General features: G+C 36.5%; 1 protein-coding gene across 5 annotated transcripts in view; it reads left to right on the top strand.

The window, feature by feature from the left end:
* The window catches only part of Crtc (CREB-regulated transcription coactivator), a 73,172-nt gene that overhangs the window by 3,454 nt on the left and 51,297 nt on the right, over nucleotides 1–18,421 (top strand). For 3 of the 5 annotated variants that reach the window (XM_083130665.1, XM_083130663.1, XM_083130664.1), the window contains exons 2-3: nucleotides 1,728–1,793; nucleotides 12,705–12,815. The exons of 1 other annotated variant lie outside the window; for it this stretch is intronic. In XM_083130665.1, the coding sequence (XP_082986791.1) occupies nucleotides 1,728–1,793; nucleotides 12,705–12,815 (177 nt within the window). The remainder of the gene's footprint in view (nucleotides 1–1,727; nucleotides 1,794–12,704; nucleotides 12,816–18,421) is intronic. One more of the 5 variants, XM_083130666.1, reaches the window with a different exon arrangement.

Raw genomic sequence — 18,421 nt, 5'->3', positions numbered from 1 at the left:
TGATTAGTTTCCAGGTTGCAATATCCTTTATATTTTGTTCAGTATAAATTATAGAAGGGTCATTCCATGCCAAACCATTCAATAGTGGTTGCATGGCCATTTTAGGGAATTTTCACTTTTAGTACATACGTTTGTACATGTTGCACCTACCATCGTGAGGAGGATCGAGGAGCTACAAATGAGTAGCGTAACCCATTAATAGAAAACCTACAATAACAATTGGGGGTTCACCATGCTGACCACACGTGACCCCGAAACTGGTTGGATATTCTCGCACCCCTGATAGGAATGAGGCCGCTAGTCTGTAGGCAGGCCCTGGCCCTCATGAGCTGTTATGCTGCAGGCTATTATTTTTTTATTTCAAATATAAAATAAGGTATGATTTGAGATGACTGGACCCCTCTCCGATTTTCTTCATATTTGACATAGTCACTAATTGAGGCCTCCTAATCACGAATCTGAAGTTAAAATTTGTCGGAAACATCTAGAAATTGCGAACCATTGATGCTAGCCTCACAAAATATTGGCACGTGGTTAGGTTAGTTTCGGTTAGGTTAGGCAAATATAGTTAAAATTTGGTGTGGTGGTAGTATCAGGAATATATATATTTGCTTGTGAAACAAAAAAAATTGCGAAAATAGACTGTTTCCATTCCGAAAACTAACACCTTATTTTCGCTTATTTTGCAATTTGTAGAAGTTTCCGACAAATTTTAACTTCAGATTCGTGATTAGGAGGCCTCAATTAGTGAGTATGCCAAATATGAAGAAAATCGGAGAGGGGTCCGGTCATCTCATGTCATTCCTAAAATAATACAAGATCAATGTAATATAACTAGAAAATAGTAGAATTTAATATTTTTTTGTCAAAACCCGGACATTCACCTCCAGAGCCAAATGAAAAGTCACTTGAAACCTCTTCTAAATCAGAATCCGAGTTCTCATACAACAGATTGTCCTCTGTACCATCCAGTGCATTACTAATGCCACACTTCCTAAATAATAATTTAACTACGGTCTTAGTTTTCACAACATCCCATGAAGCTTTGACCCATTCACAAACTTCCTTCTTCCTAATGGTTTAACCTGAACATCGCCATGTGAGGCTTGCACCCAGATACCCACCGGTCAGAGGTAATTTGGGTGCCAGGGATATTTTCATAAAAATTGCCCCCCGGGGTTATCCATCCTGGAAGTCAGACCCAAGTCTCTTGTGCAGCAGTCAGATTCCCTACTGACAACTACCATGTCTCGTATTATATGAACAATTTTATTTTATTGCTTCTGGTTTGCGAATCATAAGCGACAATACCCAACCATAAGTTTGGACCGTTTAATATTTTATTATGTTTGTTTATTTTTAAATTTTGTTGTGAAAGTGAACTCAAAAGCAAATTTTAATTGTTACAAGTATATATAAAATCTAACTGAAATTTATTGACGAAGTGAAAATTGGAGAAGTATTCAATATAAAATTAGAGTAAATTTAGCTCAAAAGTTTAGAAGTCATGTCAGTTTCCTGATTAATATAATTTTATAATTGTTATTTGCTTATTTTTTAGAATTTTAAGATTATATGCTCCTGTGTTATATTTCTTTACGTTAGTAAATTTTGCTACGTGTGTACAGTATGTTGGATTCACTTTTTTTTTTGTATCCAACCATTAGTAAATTTTGATATTGTTATTTTGAGGTCTATTTATTTTGCTGTTTGTTTTCTTTGTGTAGGAAGGACAGCCAGAATTATATGAGATGCAAACAGGAGCGGCTTATTGGCCTCCGTGCTCATACAATGTAAGCTGCTGCTTTTTTTTATTTCTACATTTATTTCCTGATGTATTATTAGTGTTTCTTTTGAGATTCACTTTCAAACTGTTATCCATATATCTTGTGTTACGTTTTTTTTTAAAATTATTTTATATTACCATGAAAGTGTGCATTAGTGAAATTATGCAAATTGCAGGAATTTTTAAAATGTATTATGCCTTTCTTGAGGTTGTAGGCGTTAATATGTTTATGTTTAGGAATATTAATGTGCATTATGATTCAAAAAGGACTCAGTCCACAGTCTTATAAAGATGTATATTGCCAATAGTCTTGTGCAGAAGATATGGACTACAAAGGAACAACAGAATCTAAGCACATTATATAACAGTGGGATACTTGGAACTAATTTATTCCTCTTTTGTTATTTCAATAACTGTTGTTTCTTTCAGTTTGCGTCAATTTATGGTCCATCCATACAAATAGACTAATACAAATTTTTCTACATAACATTGCTTGGATGTCCACAGGTAGAGAAATATTATTTTAAGTTCGTGTTCTGATAGGTTCATACTATAATAGGGATGGTCCAGTGTAGAAATCTTGCTGATTTTGATAAAAAAAATATACACCTGTTCCATGAAGATTGAAGAGGGATCACCATATTAATGTATCTGTGGACTTCAGTAGATTTTGCTGTATCAGCCAATTAATTTGTCCCATTCCTATGATATAATAAAAAAATGTATCACACTAATTAATTAAGAAATATGAGTACCAGCTTCATTACCAATGTATTTATCAGCTATGCTGCTTTATACATATGGTTATTTGCGAAATCAATGGAATTGCAATACTGAAAGTCTTGGGTTAAGTTTTGCAAGAAGGCAAATATTTATACTCTTAAACATGCCATGTATACACTTCAATGTGTTCAATTAATAAGATACAGGATTATGTGTTATTTTATAATAACAAGTAATTTGTAAGAAAGAAAGAATAACTTGAAAGGCAGACAAACCGTCACTTTGCAAGCGAAGCTTGTTTGAGTAGGCTCTGTTTTGGCAGTTGCAGTTCCTTCTGTCGTTCACTGGTCTTTTTATTTGATTTATGGTTCCAGAGCTATGACAGCATACCGTAGAGTACGTCTTTGCATAGTGGAAGAGAAATAAATATTTTGGAAATGAAGAGAAGGGGATGAATTTCTGAATGGGTGGTGTCACATTGAATAGTCCCTTCAATATCATTAAAAAAATATGCAAATTTTGGGCTAAAGAGCATTTATTTATTTTGTTTATCTTGTTGGCTGTGCACCCTCTACCATTGCCACTGGCTTGATGCATGTTTGCTGGTCATATAAGTACCAGGTCTTGAAAATTACTTTTCAAGAGTTAAAATTGCAGTTGCTTTGCTCAAAAATTCTGTGTGCGCCTAACAGTAAGTCTGTTCCGTTCTGTTACAATTGCAGTTTTACAAAGAGATTAGTCTAGTGGAGATATAACCTGTTAAACCCAGCAGGATGCATGCTCTCCACTAGGATGTAAGAACGTGCTCTGGATAAAAAATACCCACAATCAAAATTACTTCTCAAGTCAAAATTTTTATTGTTTTGAAGCATGTTAATAATTATACATTCTTTGGTTAATCATATTTTATTAAGTTTGAATATTTTTATTTTGTTAGGAAAACGTTGAGAAAAGATGAAAAAAAGATGGTAAGGCACATTCTCTCTGCCATAATTTAAGGATGCACCTTGGGTAAAGAATACCCAGAAAACAATTTTTAATTGTTTTAAAGTGTGTCAATAGTAATACCTTCATTAATAAAATAATTTTACGTTGTTGCCTTTTAATCAAGGGGTCCCGGGTTCGATACCTGGTGGAGGCACAAGGGGTTTGGATCACACTTTAAACTGTAGGTCCAGTCCCGATTAGCCTTACGGTGCATGAAGTGAATTTAAAATAACAAATCAATCAATAAAATAATTTTATTGATTTTGAACATTTGCATTGAATCAAGCAATTGATAAAAGGGAGAAAAAAGAACATAGATCCACCAAGCTTTCTGAAACCTCGGAAAATATGAGAACTACAGGCTTCCCTGTAACTTTAACTAGTGCCACTGCTCCCGTGCCAGGATTTCAGATGGGTTGGTGGATCTATATAAGTGTGCGTTGGGCAAGATTTACCAAGACAGTGCTTTTATGACCCTGCGAGTGGAACTAATGATCTAACTAACAACCTGTTCAAGGTCCCAACACTCGGAAGGGTTCACTGAGAAAGGTGGCCTCAGACACTGATCGGAAGTTTTCAAAAATATTTTAAAATTGGCTGGGTAATTTTTACCTATACATGCATCCTTACAGGTTAATCTATTTCTTGCATCAATTACAATCATGCTGTTTTTATTTTACTGATGACAATGTGAAATTATTGTTAGTTGAGCCAAGGAGTAGTGGCGTGTCCATTATGGCTTTCGCAATTAGTTCTTATTATATACAACCCTCAGTCATAGCTCTTCTTGGACTGTATTTAAATTGATACAGAAATAGGTTCCTGGACCGAATTGAAATACTTTTAAACATAAAAATGTTCTTTACGGTCTACAACCCATTTACAGTTGCTAATTTTCTCTCTTGGACCCGAATTGAATTTATTTAAAATTCCTGGAGCTTTAATAACCCAGGGATTGTTAAAAGATCCAGGAATACATACATTCTAATGTGTTCTGTTGGGTTTTGTAACTGAACTGGAACTTTTTTCTCGCACAATTTAAATTTGGTCCACGTTGCATATTGTTCCATTTCAATATGGATCTTATACCATATTTAAACTGATCCAGAAAAAAGGTTTCTGCACCATATTTAATTTTATCCAGAAAAAAGGTTCCTGGATTGTATTTCAATTGATCCGGGGAAAAAAAAAAAAAAAAAAAAAAGTAGTTCCTTGACCATATTTAAGTTGATCCGTAGAAATGGTCCCTGGAATGAATTCAAATGCTTTACAGATAAAAGGTTTCTTTACGGTTCAGAACCCATTTTCAGTTGCTAATTTTTTCTCCTGGACTCGAATTTAATTTATTTGACCTTGTTTATTATTTTTTTTATTTATTCCTGGACCTTTAACAACTAGAGCGCTTCACGTCAGCAAGATTCGCTTGCTAAGCCCACCTGGCAAGCAAGTGAGCGAGTAAAACTGTAAGCCTGGGGTGTGACCCGTCAAGCATCGAAAGCCCATTGATGGGCCTTGCAAGATACAGCTTGTTTATCTTCAGCAATCACTCATTCCGGTTTTGCACAGTCTCCAGATACATGAGTCATACAGTCACTGTTGCCAATTAGTAGATTCTGTGGTAGAAAACATTTGTATCACTCACACCCAGTGGGCCTCCCCGATGGCACAGTGGTAGCGTCGTTGCCTTGTAATCAAGGTATATCCCGGGTTTGATACCTGTTGGAGGCACAAGTGGTTCGGATCCCACTTTAAACTGTATGTCCAGTCCCGATTATCCTTACTGTGCATAAAGTGGACTTAACAGTTGGGCTGAAAAGTTCGTAGGCTGACTCATAGATGGCGTTACTAGAATTGAATCCATGTGATTTTTACTTAGTACTAACCTTCAAAAGATACGTGTATAAATTTCACAGCTACCGGATAATTAGTTCGTGAGATATAGCATTGTGAGTGAAGCAGCTTTTGTTATTGTGAAAAAATGGATGAAAAAGAATTTCGTGTGTTAATAAAGCATTGCTTTTTGGCGAAAAAAATACTGTTGAAGCCAAGGCTTGGCTTGATAAACATTATTCGGACTCTGCACCAGGAAAATCAACCGTTGAGAAGTGGTTTGCTAAATTTAAACGAGGCGAAATGAGCATCGAAGACGATGCACGCAGTGGACGCCCCAAAGAGGCTGTTACCGACGAAAACATCAAAAAAGTCCACAAAATAATTTTAAATGATCGTAAAGTGAAGTTGATCGAGATAGCTGAGATTATTACATAGCGTTGTTGGAGCGTTTAAATGATGAAATCACGAAAAAATGGCCCCATTTGAAGAAGAAAAAAGTGCTGTTTCATCAAGACAATGCACCGTGTCACAAATCAATGAAAACGATGGCAAAATTATATGAATTAGACTACGAATTGCTTCCCCATCCACCATATTCTCCAGATCTGGCCCCCAGTGACTTTTTCCTGTTTGCAGACCTTAAAAGAATGCTCGCTGGAAAGAAATTTAGCACTGATGAAGAGGTAATCGCCGAAACTGAGGCCTATTTTGTGGCTAAAAAGAAATCGTACTATAAAAATGGCATTGAAAAATTGTATGACCACTATAATCGTTGTATCGCCCTCAAAGGCAACTATATTGAATAATAAAATCGAATTTTGTGAAAAAAATATTTTTTACTATGTTAGCCTACGAACGTTTCAGCCCAACTGTTAAAACAACAAATCAATCAATCAACTCACACCCAGTGGGTTCCAAAACTAGGGGGCAAGGTGCAACAAGTAGGGGGAGGGCAGTGCATGCCCTCAAAATGTTGATAGCTAACTCCAATTTAACTTGGCTGGTAAACCGAGAACACCTGTTCAAATCACGTCGCCAGGAAAGCTACAATTCCTAATTGTTAGCATGTATCTTCAGACGAGTGCAAATAGCAGGCAATGCTATTTACACATTTCAACAAACAAATGATGTAAAAATGAAACCGAGAGAAGATTTACGATTTCAAGACCAGAAGAGTGACAAAAATGTACAAAACACACAAGGTTTCTTCCGGGAATTGTGCAGGTCTCTGTTAGCAACCCTGCTCCAAACAGCATGATAGGGGTCTATGCTGTATGAGTTTAAACTTGATTTCAAGACCAGAAGAGTGACATAAATGAACAAAACACACAAACCTATTTCAAGACCTTGAAATGAAAATTGGAAAATATATGGTAGTTGGTTTGACACAATAATGAAACCAATTTGATAAGTTACAAAATCTAACAGTTATACAACCTCAAGGTCCACGCGACTGGCAAAAATTAAATGTCTCCATGCATAGTGAAATACAATGGCCGTTGGCAATACTGACAGTGGTGCTCGCGTCTGACTGCAGGCACTACATTGAGTCTCACATGGCTTCTTAGTACCCCGGTAAAGAGAAAAACCTGGCAGGCATCTAGACCTTGTGAATTCTTGTTTGGGGAAGCTTGCTTGTGCACCTTGCTTGACGTGCATGTTGCATATTATTGTAGGCACGACTCCTTGTGGACAGGTTTCTTCCAGGTCTTGTGCAGGTCTCTGTTAACAACCCTACCCCAAACAGCGTGATAGGGGTCTATTCTGTATGAGTTTAAACTTGAAACAAACACAACAGCAGCAGCAGCAGGAAAGAAAATATCCCAGGGTTTTGGCAATATTGAGAAAGAGCAGACTGTACAGTAGTTTAAACAATTCAAGGACATTGATGAATCCATCGAAGATGGACCACTTGCTGGAAGACCAACAGCTGTATGCAATGATCCTCTGCAGGTGGCTATTGAGACTTAACAATGAATGTGTGACCAATTGGGAGAAGTGCAGAAACCATTTGACAACACCTCCATCAGCTTGGAAAATGGTGTACGATGGGTCACACATGCCTTGATTGCAACTCAGAAGACAACACAAGCAAAGGTCCATGTTTCCTTGCTGTCATATCTGGAGAAGTGTTCCTTTTGTGGACAGAGTGCTGACATGGGATGGGTGAGAAGTAGGTTCTTTATAAAACTACACCACACCCATTCCAAAACAATCAAAACTACCACTGCACCAAAAAAAAAAAAGTTATGCTGTGTGTTTGGTGGACTACCCAGGGTTCTTTACGGTCTACAACTCATTTACAGTTGCTAATTTTCTCTCTTGGACCCAAATTGAATTTATTTAAAATTCCTGGAGCTTTAATAATAACCCTGGGATTGTTAAAAGATCCAGGAATCCATACATTCTAATGTGTTCTGTTGGGTTCTGTAACTGAACTGGAACTTTTTCCCCCGCACAATTTAAATTTGGTCCACGTTGCATATTGTTCCATTTCAATATGGATGCCGAAAGTGGCACCTGCATATGTGACTGACGTCAATACCATTTTCTTCCTTGGGTGGAAAACACTGATGCATCCACCTTATTCCCAAGTCATTGCCCCATCTATTCCATTCATTGGACAACCACCTTAGAGGATGACTGTTTCCAAATGTAGACGAGGTGCAAACCGCACTTGATGACTTCTTTGGTTCACATTTCACCGATTTTACCACAGTGGGACCCATGGTCTTCCAGAATGTTGGGAGACAATTTTCAAAAAAATGTTCCATACTAAAAATAACATTAAATATGTACTCTAAGTGTATTTATAAAGGTGACCAAGAAAGTTGTGTTGGATTTTCACAGACACTTCAAATAGCAAAAAGTAACGTGAAACTGGCCTGCAAGGGTATGGAGCCACGAATTAGGTAACACACTGCTCCTTCAGCGGCTAGACAGTTGGAAGCATCAGTTCTCACTCAGGGATCGGTATTTGGAATCTCCATTTTCAAACAATCGATTGCTGCAATCGATTGAATAAGATATATACTAATATAAAAGTGAAATTTGGCTAACATAGCAGCCGTTAGATGATTAAGAATTATAGTTAACACTTCCTATTTACATGTGCATGGATAGCATCGCCCAAATCAAAAAGTTTAATGTGCACAGTGACACAAACAAGTAATTGAGAGTTATTTATTTCAAAATAACTAGTAACAATTACCATTACTTGAAAAAGTATCTGTTCTGCTTTGCATTACAAGTAACTTATAACTTACCAAGACTCATGACTACTTGGTCTCTTGACTTAACCTGTGGAGACTTGACTAAATGTTACTGAATATCATCTACATGCTCTTGAGACAAGATTTATCTGTGTCTGCTGCTCATGAGCAAGCATGGAATTGGTAATCCAGCAGATTTTAACCACAAAACAGATTACTCCATGTTTGCTTCTTACCAACCAGCAAACCACAACGAAAGGTATTGTCATAAACAATGTTCCTAACTGCTGTTGCAGTTTGTTTTATTTTACATAACTTTTCTGCAACTTTTGGCTAATTGCAACATTGGGGATGAATGGCAATAAGATGTGATGGACAATTACAAGCATATATAGATGACACAAAACAAACCCCCACATAGGATTATACTGTATTAAGGCCAGAACTTAGCCTTAGCAGGGGTAGACAAAACTAAAAATAATTCAGGTACCAGCCCATTTTTCTCAGGAGGCAGTTTTCCCACCTCCAAATATGGGCTAAGCAAGCCATTAACCCAACTGAGATAAACCTGCACATTTTGAAATGTGATCTTAAAACATTAAATTCATTAATTGGGTTGGGATTGGAGTGGCCTTCCAAAATAAGGATCAACTGGTAACAGCATGAAAAACTAACTATGTAATATAGTCTAATATATGGCTGACTCTACCATAATGCTGCAGATTTTAAAATTTGGCTAGCAACAGTAAAAAAAAATATAATGGCATGTTTATTAATGTGATTTTATGATACCTGTGATATAGAAAAAATAAAAATGTTAATGAACATGTACTGCACTCGTTATTATTATTTTTTTAATATAATGGAATTTCTATAAGCGAACTTCAAATATTTGAAAATGTATATTTCTTTTAGAACTGAATTTGAAAATTCAGTGGCCACGTGAAAATTTTTGGGTATCATGGTAATCGGGCAACCTGTATTTTTCTACCCTTAATCCACGGTGTACTGCATTGAAACTTGAGTTCTTTCAGTAAAGGTCATTCCTTACATCCTCCCATATTCTGTTATATTGTTTCTCCCAACATCATAAGTTGCAAGTATACTGCCACAAGGAAGTTGTACCTAATATGGTTCAATCTGTTTTATTTCTCACGTTTAAGCCAATAGTTTTTAGTACAGTATACAAGGCTCATTCAATATATAACTGGATATATGTTGTAACAAATATTTATTACAAGCACCAAAATAACTACAGTACTATGTTTCAACATAGTCCCCCCCCCTTTCCCCCTAGTCCAATGCACCTATGCCAGCACTTATAAAGCCACTGATTCCACAGGGAAAATAATCTTTTGGGTGCGTGTGTAACCACTCATGCACCGCTGATTGGATTCTGTCGTCATTCTGGAACCTCGATCCACTTAGTGCATCTTTCAGTGGGCCAAAGGTGTGGAAATCGGAAGGTGCAATATCAGGCAAATATAGAGGGTGGGGTAAGCACTCCATCTATCTTTAGGTCCTTGATGGTAGACAATGTGACATTGGCAATGTATGGCCTTGCATTGTGATGGAGCAAAAGCACACCATTGGACACTAGACCACATCATCTCTGCAGAATGGCTGGTTTCAGTTTTTCGCGCAAGAGGTTGGAGTAGGTGTACTGTTTACATTATGACCTCTGGTCATGTAGCGTTCAAGAATTAGCCCCTTGTGGTCCCAAAACAAGGTTAACAAGATCTTTTTAGCAAGTCCTCCACTTGAGCAATGTTGTTTTCCATGACTGCAGTGACAGAGCGACCTGGATGCGGTGAATCTTCAACACTGTTTATGCCCTGTTTGAACTTCTCAGCCCACTCGTACACTTGTGGTCAACTCATACAGGTGTCATTGTACTGCACTGTCATGCGATGGTAAATTTCTATCTGTTTCTCACCTTCACTCAAGAAAAATCTCATGACACTTTGCTGCTCCAGCTTGGAGCACTCCTATAAGGGTGCTGACATCTTGTGTAACTGTTTCCCAGCGTCCCATACACGAGGCAGGCGTGCCAGCCCCAGCTATGAATAGCTTACAGATGCCTTCACAAAATAACAAACATATAACAATCACGGTCTTATTTTAGATTTTTTGTACCTCTTTTCCGGTTATTTATTGAATGCACCTTGTATCTGGACGTGCACAGAAATTTAATAAAGACTCTTTTGAATGTAGAGCTTGTTCTACCATGATTTGTCACAAGTGCATGTAGGACTATTCAGAATGCATGATGATCTTGCGAGATAATATTCAATTTATAAAGATATATTTTTATGATGAGTTTTACTGACTTAATATAAAAATTAATTTTAAATGCTTGAGATATGGTGGAGGTTTTCATTGTTGTTTTGCACAGTAAGAAGTATTAAATTTGCATGCAGTATTTTTATTTTTTGATGACTCCTGTACAAAATTTCTTAATAAAATCTGAACAGAATGAGATTTCTGGAAACTTTTATGTTGTATGTATTGCAAGCTAATGTAGTGTATGCCATGTTTCTGATTTTTTTTTTTACTCTCAGCTACAATGAACCACTTATAGGTTTATCTTTTAGATTATTTGACTTTGTATGAAGACATAGCCTTGCATTTTGCTATTTTTTATGTGTACTTTTGGAATACTCTTTAATGAACAAACTTGTATGATATAGCCTCTAAGTTAGCTTTTTTTGTTGTTTAAGCTTTCATGTAAGGTTATGATGTTGTCTTGTGCTGTATTTGTTCTAAGTCAGTTGCCAAATATGAAAACTTTAATGGTTCTTATTTTTCCTTTTAGATAAGCCAAGGTTGCATAATTGCTTTTGCTGCATCAGTGTTCAAAATCTAGATTTCATATTGAAATCTGAGCATGTGTTGTTTTTTATATTCTTGAGAAAACACATGAAAAGATAAATGAATGAGTAAATTGCATGCTAATTGCATGTTATGGACCAATTGGCAACTGACTTTCAGCACAGTTGTTCCATGTTGAAATAGCCTGATGAGATTGTTTTAAGAATTGTTACTATTAAGAGCCAATTGATTGGATTATTCTTGTGGCATAGGGCAGTGTCCAGAATTCACCGATGTACACCAATGCTCTTCAAGTATAGCAAATTCTAGAACACCTCTTGCTGAGACTTTAATTGTTATTCTGTGTAAGACCTTGCTATATATGTTTGAATTCACCACTGCATACTTTGATGCATCAGTAGGCGGTTTCCACATAAATGTAGGCATTATTTGCTTTTAAGATAATGTGTTATATATTTTTGCACCTATGCCAAAAGCACAAATGTGCCAAACCCTACTTTTAAGATAAAAAAATATTCAAGGTCCTGAAAAAAACAGGATTTACTTCTGCATAAATGTTGCCAGTGGTAAATTAATGGCAGTTTGTTAGGTCATAAAAAGGTAAAGTGCTCCCCTGTGCGTAGCACCATGCCATGAAGGTGTATAGGGAGTGTGTGGGTAACGCCCCACACTTTCTTGATTCGGTAGTGAGTAGGGGTGATGTGATCAGCATCATGCCCCTGACTGCCTTTACCCCCCAGGGTTTCTCCATGTACCCATGTAATTTGATGCTGGGTGGGTGCCAGGGCTGCTTCCAACGTTAGAAAATTTCCCGGATTTGAACCGGCCGAGGATCGAACCCGGGACCTTGAGCATGGTAGTCAGATGTGTTACTGACTGAGCCACTGCGGCCATGTTTAGGTTATGTTAGGTCATGTAAGTTAGAATCTATGGACAAAAAAAGAATAGTCAAAACTGCACTAGGTGAAAAAGTCAAAATTTGCACATTCATGGTTTTGGCATTGGTGTCACGAAATGTCTCCTTTCAATTCATTTATGCTTAGCACAAATAATATCAGATTCAAATATCTTACTATTGGATATATCCAATATTATATAACGTCCATACTTTGAAAAATAATGATGTTGTAATTTAAAGTGGTGTTAGTTTTGGTGTACACCGGTGAGTTCTGGAGTGTTCACATTTTTTAGCTTTTTCATTAGCAACTTAAGGAATGGTGTGGCTTGGCATCAGCTTTTGTCTGAAGTAGCTTTGAGACATATGACGGAAATAGGCTGAGAGAAAGGAGTGCTGCTGTAGGTTGTTCAATTTTTGTGCTTTTGTGTTCTAGGTGAATGCTGTACCTAAGCAGCATCTTCACATTAATCAATCTCTCGGCTCCTATCGTGCTGGATCCCTGCCCAATGTGAACCATATAGGCAGTAATTCAATAGATCTGAAGGTAGGGATGTGTCTCACAGTGACGTGTTTTTTTTTTTTCCATCAGCGTGCTCTGTGTTTCACTATGCTTTGTTGTTGCTTGTTAGCATCAAATAGCTTCTATGTGCTCTTGCATATGTTAACAGATATGCTGTATATCTGTTAATGCGTTTTTAAATGGCAAAAGCTCAAGTTTTAATGTTCGATGTATGTTGACTTGTTTTTATTATAGTAGTAATGTCGCTGCAAGCATTGAAATGATTGAGAAAGTTATCGTTTCACCGAAATAGGAACACTACACCAATATCTCATTTTTAATCGGCATAGTCCAGGGTATGATATTTTTCATGTTGGATCAAGTGTGGCACTTTGTGCCTATGTATTTTTCATTTAGTTACTTATTTTTGAGTGACAAAGCATTCAAATATTAAAATTTATTTAATGAAATTTAGTCTGTTTTGCATATGTACATAATCACAATATTACTGCAAAGAATTACTAGTGTAGAGGGTAGGTATCACATTAGACCTATAGGTCTTTCCAGTGTTGTTGTGGTAATGTCATCACCTTGTAATCAAGAGAGCCTGGGTTTGATACCCAGTGGAAGCGCATATGGTTCTGATGCCACTTTAAACTGCAGGTTTAGTTCTGATTAGCCTATTTGTGTGTAAAGTGCATTTAAAACAAAAGAAAACAAAAAAAAATCATGCTGAACCCAGAGTGGCACATTGTGCCCACTTTGAAAATAGGATCTCAAAGAATTACGTAAAAGTGAATATCGAGTGAATCATACATTATGCAACTATAACACCATTAAGCCTTGTTTCCATGATATGAAAAACTAAATATGCTGACCAAGGCAGTAATTTATTTTATTAAAAACATAAACTAAACGTAACGTTTCAACCTTCCAGCAAGGTCTTCTTCAGACTCTGTATCAAGTACAAATGTAACAAGATACAAAAACAGGGCATTATATATACACAAACATTACTCCCTCCAGACTATTAGAAAGTTGTTCTGGAACTTCCTAGCAGGTGGCTTTCCCTTGTCAACTGTACTTTCACCTAAAAGGCTAAACATATTTACTTCCATATAGAATGTGGTTGGACTTTTTATCTCACGCTCTTTTTCCTTCATTTTTCTTCCTTATCCTCTCCTCTTTCTCTCTTGTCCTTTCCACTCTTTCTAACACCTTCTTCCATTCTTTGTTTAACTTCAGTCCCACATTCCAGTTCATTGTGTTTATTTCACCTTTCTTCTCTATTTCCTTGGCTTCCTTCCATTTTCTCACTAGCATTCTCTTCTCCCTTCCTATCTGCTTAGCCTCATCCCACTCTATGTCATGTCCTGTTTCTCTCGTGTGTTTAAATATCGCATTTCTCTCTCTCTTAAGTCGTACATCATCCCTATGTTGTTGCAACCTGTCTTTCAGCCTCTTTTTCGTTTCTCCTATGTACACACTCTGACATTCTTTACATTTCACTTCGTAGATAATCCCTTCTTCCTCCTCTTCTCTGTTTTCCTTTTTCTTGTTTGCATTCTTCGCTATTCCTAAGATGCTTCTCCATCCCTTCCTGTAAGTTTTAATGCCTGCTTTCCTAAGCACTTTGCATATCTTTTCTGTGGTCTTCCCCATACTCCTTATTCCAAACCACCTCTCTTTTTCTTTCTCTTCCAATTCTCCCCTGTCCCCTTTCTTCCTTCTTCTGTTTATGTCCAGTCTATCCTGCTTCTCATAGCCATTCTTTTCCAGCTGTTTCCATAGGCTATTTATTTTGCCTTCTTTTTCACATTCTTTCATGCATATTTTCTTTATTCTGTCCTCCATATTCTTTATAAAATTTATTTTTGTCAGCTCACTTACATCACTTCTTTTGTGGCAGAATACCCGTGCTGCACACTTCTTCTGATGCCAAGTGGTTTCAATTTCTTTTCCTCTCTTCCTTTACATCAATATATCTAGGTAGCTTAACTTGTCTTCTTCTTCTATTTCAAGTTCCAATAATATCCCTCTTTCTTCATCTTGTATTTCTTTGGCAAAAATGTCGAGCTGCCTCTTCGTTCCCTTCCATATGCCAAAACAATCGTCCACATATCTGCAAAACAGAATTATTTTGTCACCTCCCTTTTCTATCACTTTCTTTTCCCATTCATTCATAACCAATTCAGTCAATGCTGGGCTTAGGCTAGAACCTATATCCAGTCCTTCACTCATTAACATTATTTTATCTCCCATTATACTGTAACTGTTAAATAGCCTATGGAAACAGCTGGAAAAGAATGGCTATGAGAAGCAGGATAGACTGGACATAAACAGAAGAAGGAAGAAAGGCGACAGGGGAGAATTGGAAGAGAAAGAAAAAGAGAGGTGGTTTGGAATAAGGAGTATGGGGAAGACCACAGAAAAGATATGCAAAGTGCTTAGGAAAGCAGGCATTAAAACTTACAGGAAGGGATGGAGAAGCATCTTAGGAATAGCGAAGAATGCAAACAAGAAAAAGGAAAACGGAGAAGAGGAGGAAGAAGGGATTATCTACGAAGTGAAATGTAAAGAATGTCAGAGTGTGTACATAGGAGAAACAAAAAAGAGGCTGAAAGACAGGTTGCAACAACATAGGGGGGATGATGTACGACTTAAGAGAGAGAGAAATGCGATATTTAAACACACGAGAGAAACAGGACATGACATAGAGTGGGATGAGGCTAAGCAGATAGGAAGGGAGAAGAGAATGCTAGTGAGAAAATGGAAGGAAGCCAAGGAAATAGAGAAGAAAGGTGAAATAGACACAATGAACTGGAATGTGGGACTGAAGTTAAACAAAGAATGGAAGAAGGTGTTAGAAAGAGTGGAAAGGACAAGAGAGAAAGAGGAGAGGATAAGGAAGAAAAATGAAGGAAAAAGAGCGTGAGATAAAAAGTCCAACCACATTCTATATGGAAGTAAATATGTTTAGCCTTTTAGGTGAAAGTACAGTTGACAAGGGAAAGCCACCTGCTAGGAAGTTCCAGAACAACTTTCTAATAGTCTGGAGGGAGTAATGTTTGTGTATATATAATGCCCTGTTTTTGTATCTTGTTACATTTATACTTGATACAGAGTCTGAAGAAGACCTTGCTGGAAGGTTGTAACGTTACGTTTAGTTTATGTTTTTAATAAAATAAATTACTGCCTTGGTCAGCATATTTAGTTTTTCATTATGCAACTGTACATATGTGAAATAACAATAACTATTATTTACATGTTCCTTACTCAATGAATTTCCGAGTATCATTAGAAGAACTTCACAAATTAAATTTTCTTTGAGTTTTTTTTGTTTTAAGTCTTTATGCACAAATATTCTAATTGGGACTGGACCTGAATCACTATGTGCCTCGACCAGGTATTGAACCCAGGACCCCTTGATTACAAGGTGATGATGTTGCCACTATGCCATTGTGAAGTCTCGTGTGTGGCATTTTCTGCCACTCTTGGTTCAGCTAGGGTTAACACCGACATTGCCTAAGACTTGCACCCAATAATTCTCTTTCTTGCACGTACTTACAGAATATATGTAGTTTCTTTGCACTGTCCACATTTATGTAGGGAAGTTGTAAGATCAACATGTGTGCCAATCAATTAAAGCAATTTGCTTTTTAATTAATCACTAATGCACATTAATACAAGAAACATAATTGTGTATTATGTGAAATTCGCAGTATTGTGTCAGTGGTATTTATTAATTTGTTAATGGTGTTTATGTTATTTTACGTTGCATTTCTGCTACTTTTGATTAATCGCCATGATGAAGGTGATTGATTAGATTAAATTGATGAAATGACATTGTCAAAGGACATCCATGCCAAGGCTTGGATTCGAACCTGGGAACTTAAATGGTGAGATTGGAACTTTAATGACTTAATGTATTTGCAAGCCAGCTATACATTTGTTATGTCTTATAAAAATGATACCACATAATGTGAAGCAGCTTGCACATACTTCTGCTCTATCTATTTGTTCAAAAGATGTTATTTTGGAGAAAAGAAAAAGTTTGTGTCAGTCTCACCGTATCTTTGTGTATGTGTTTTGTAGGGTCAATTCATGCCGAATGGTCCACAAAAAACAAAACAATAATTGGTTGTTCAACCATTTGTAAAATTTGTCATTTTTTGTTGTTGTAGCCCCTATGCAAAGATAGTACAAACAGGCATTATTTTTCTAAAACTTGACTTCGTGTGAAAATGGTGGCCATTTTTGTTTCATGATTTGCAGCATTTTTGACCTTTGAAGACACTTGTGATAATTATGATAACTCAGCTAAGAAAAATTATAAAAAGCTACAGTACATTTGAAGCTACATTTTATGTTTTGTACTTTTTCACCACCTCTATTGCAAATGGCTGAAATTTAGTGCCAGAAATGATATTCAACTGTGATCGAAAATCAAAGTAGATTCTTTTTAGTAGGGAAGTAATGTAATATCGGAGCTATAATTTTCTTAGAGGAAACATATACAGTGGAACCCTGATATTATGTTCCTGGATTTCACATTCAATCTTGATGATCCAAACATAGCAGAATGTTACAAAAATTTTCTTTGGTTTTACATTTTCTTGCATTTTAAGTTTTTTTCAGCTTGGTCCCCTAAAAAACGTAAAATCGAGGTTCCACTATACATCCAAAGTTCTAGCAGAATTTTTTTTAGCTCTATTACTGGTTTTCTCTTTTAGTTATAGCTCTTTGAAAATGCTTGTTTTTAATTATTTTTTTAAAATTTGAACCCCTATATTTCTGGTGGGGTACCTAAAAAAATTATATTTACAGCATGTGAGAGGTACCTGTAAAAACATTTTCGTGATTGATATTCCATCAATAACAAAGTTACAACAGGAGATGTTGGGCAAGAACATGCAAATTTACATTTTTAATTGCAAATAAATATTTACTTTTAATAAACCAGCTATCATGCAATTAAAATTATTGTATTGATTAATCATCATTCGAATGACATAGTAAGTCCATTATTAGCTATTATGAATGAAAATGTGTGTAAGGCAGAGGTTTGTCTGAACAGCTTAAGACAAACAGGTTGTTTTGTTTTCTATTTCAGATGTGCAACACATATCCAAAAGTAAAGTTTCATTTTAATGGCAAAATGTTATATTAAGGGTCAACTGAATGTTTGTGATGATGCTTTTTTCAAGAATGTTTTCCATTTCAGGCTTGCCCACTAATGTTCCCAAGCTGCACAGCATTGCAATCATATCCACTTCCATATATTCGTGGATAAAAATAAAGAGAGGTTTAAGCAATAGCACTTATACTCTACACTGTGGGCCAAAAGTTATTTATAGTGCAAAAACAAGTTTTTGCAAGCGAAATTGACGTAAATCGTCATTGTATGTTGCGAGAAATGTTCATCCTCCTCACATACGTTGTAGTAGTAGTTCACCTGTTTTGTGATAGAGGTCAGTCAATCCCATTTCAAACAGAACCATCTCTTTCCATACAATAGCAACGAGACGTTTATTAGTAAATTGTATCTGCTATTTTTATAATACACAAAACAACAGTCACCTCAGAAACACAAGGGAAACATGTGGGAGGCCAAACGAATGAGTAGCGCATGCTTGCACAATGGAGCTTTT

The sequence above is a fragment of the Lepisma saccharinum genome, chromosome 11 (assembly GCF_977018435.1).
Source record: "Lepisma saccharinum chromosome 11, izLepSacc3.1, whole genome shotgun sequence".
In the NCBI taxonomy this organism is placed as follows: domain Eukaryota; kingdom Metazoa; phylum Arthropoda; class Insecta; order Zygentoma; family Lepismatidae; genus Lepisma; species Lepisma saccharinum.
The sequence above is the reverse complement of the archived record's forward strand: the minus strand, read 5'-3'. Positions and strand labels throughout refer to the sequence as shown.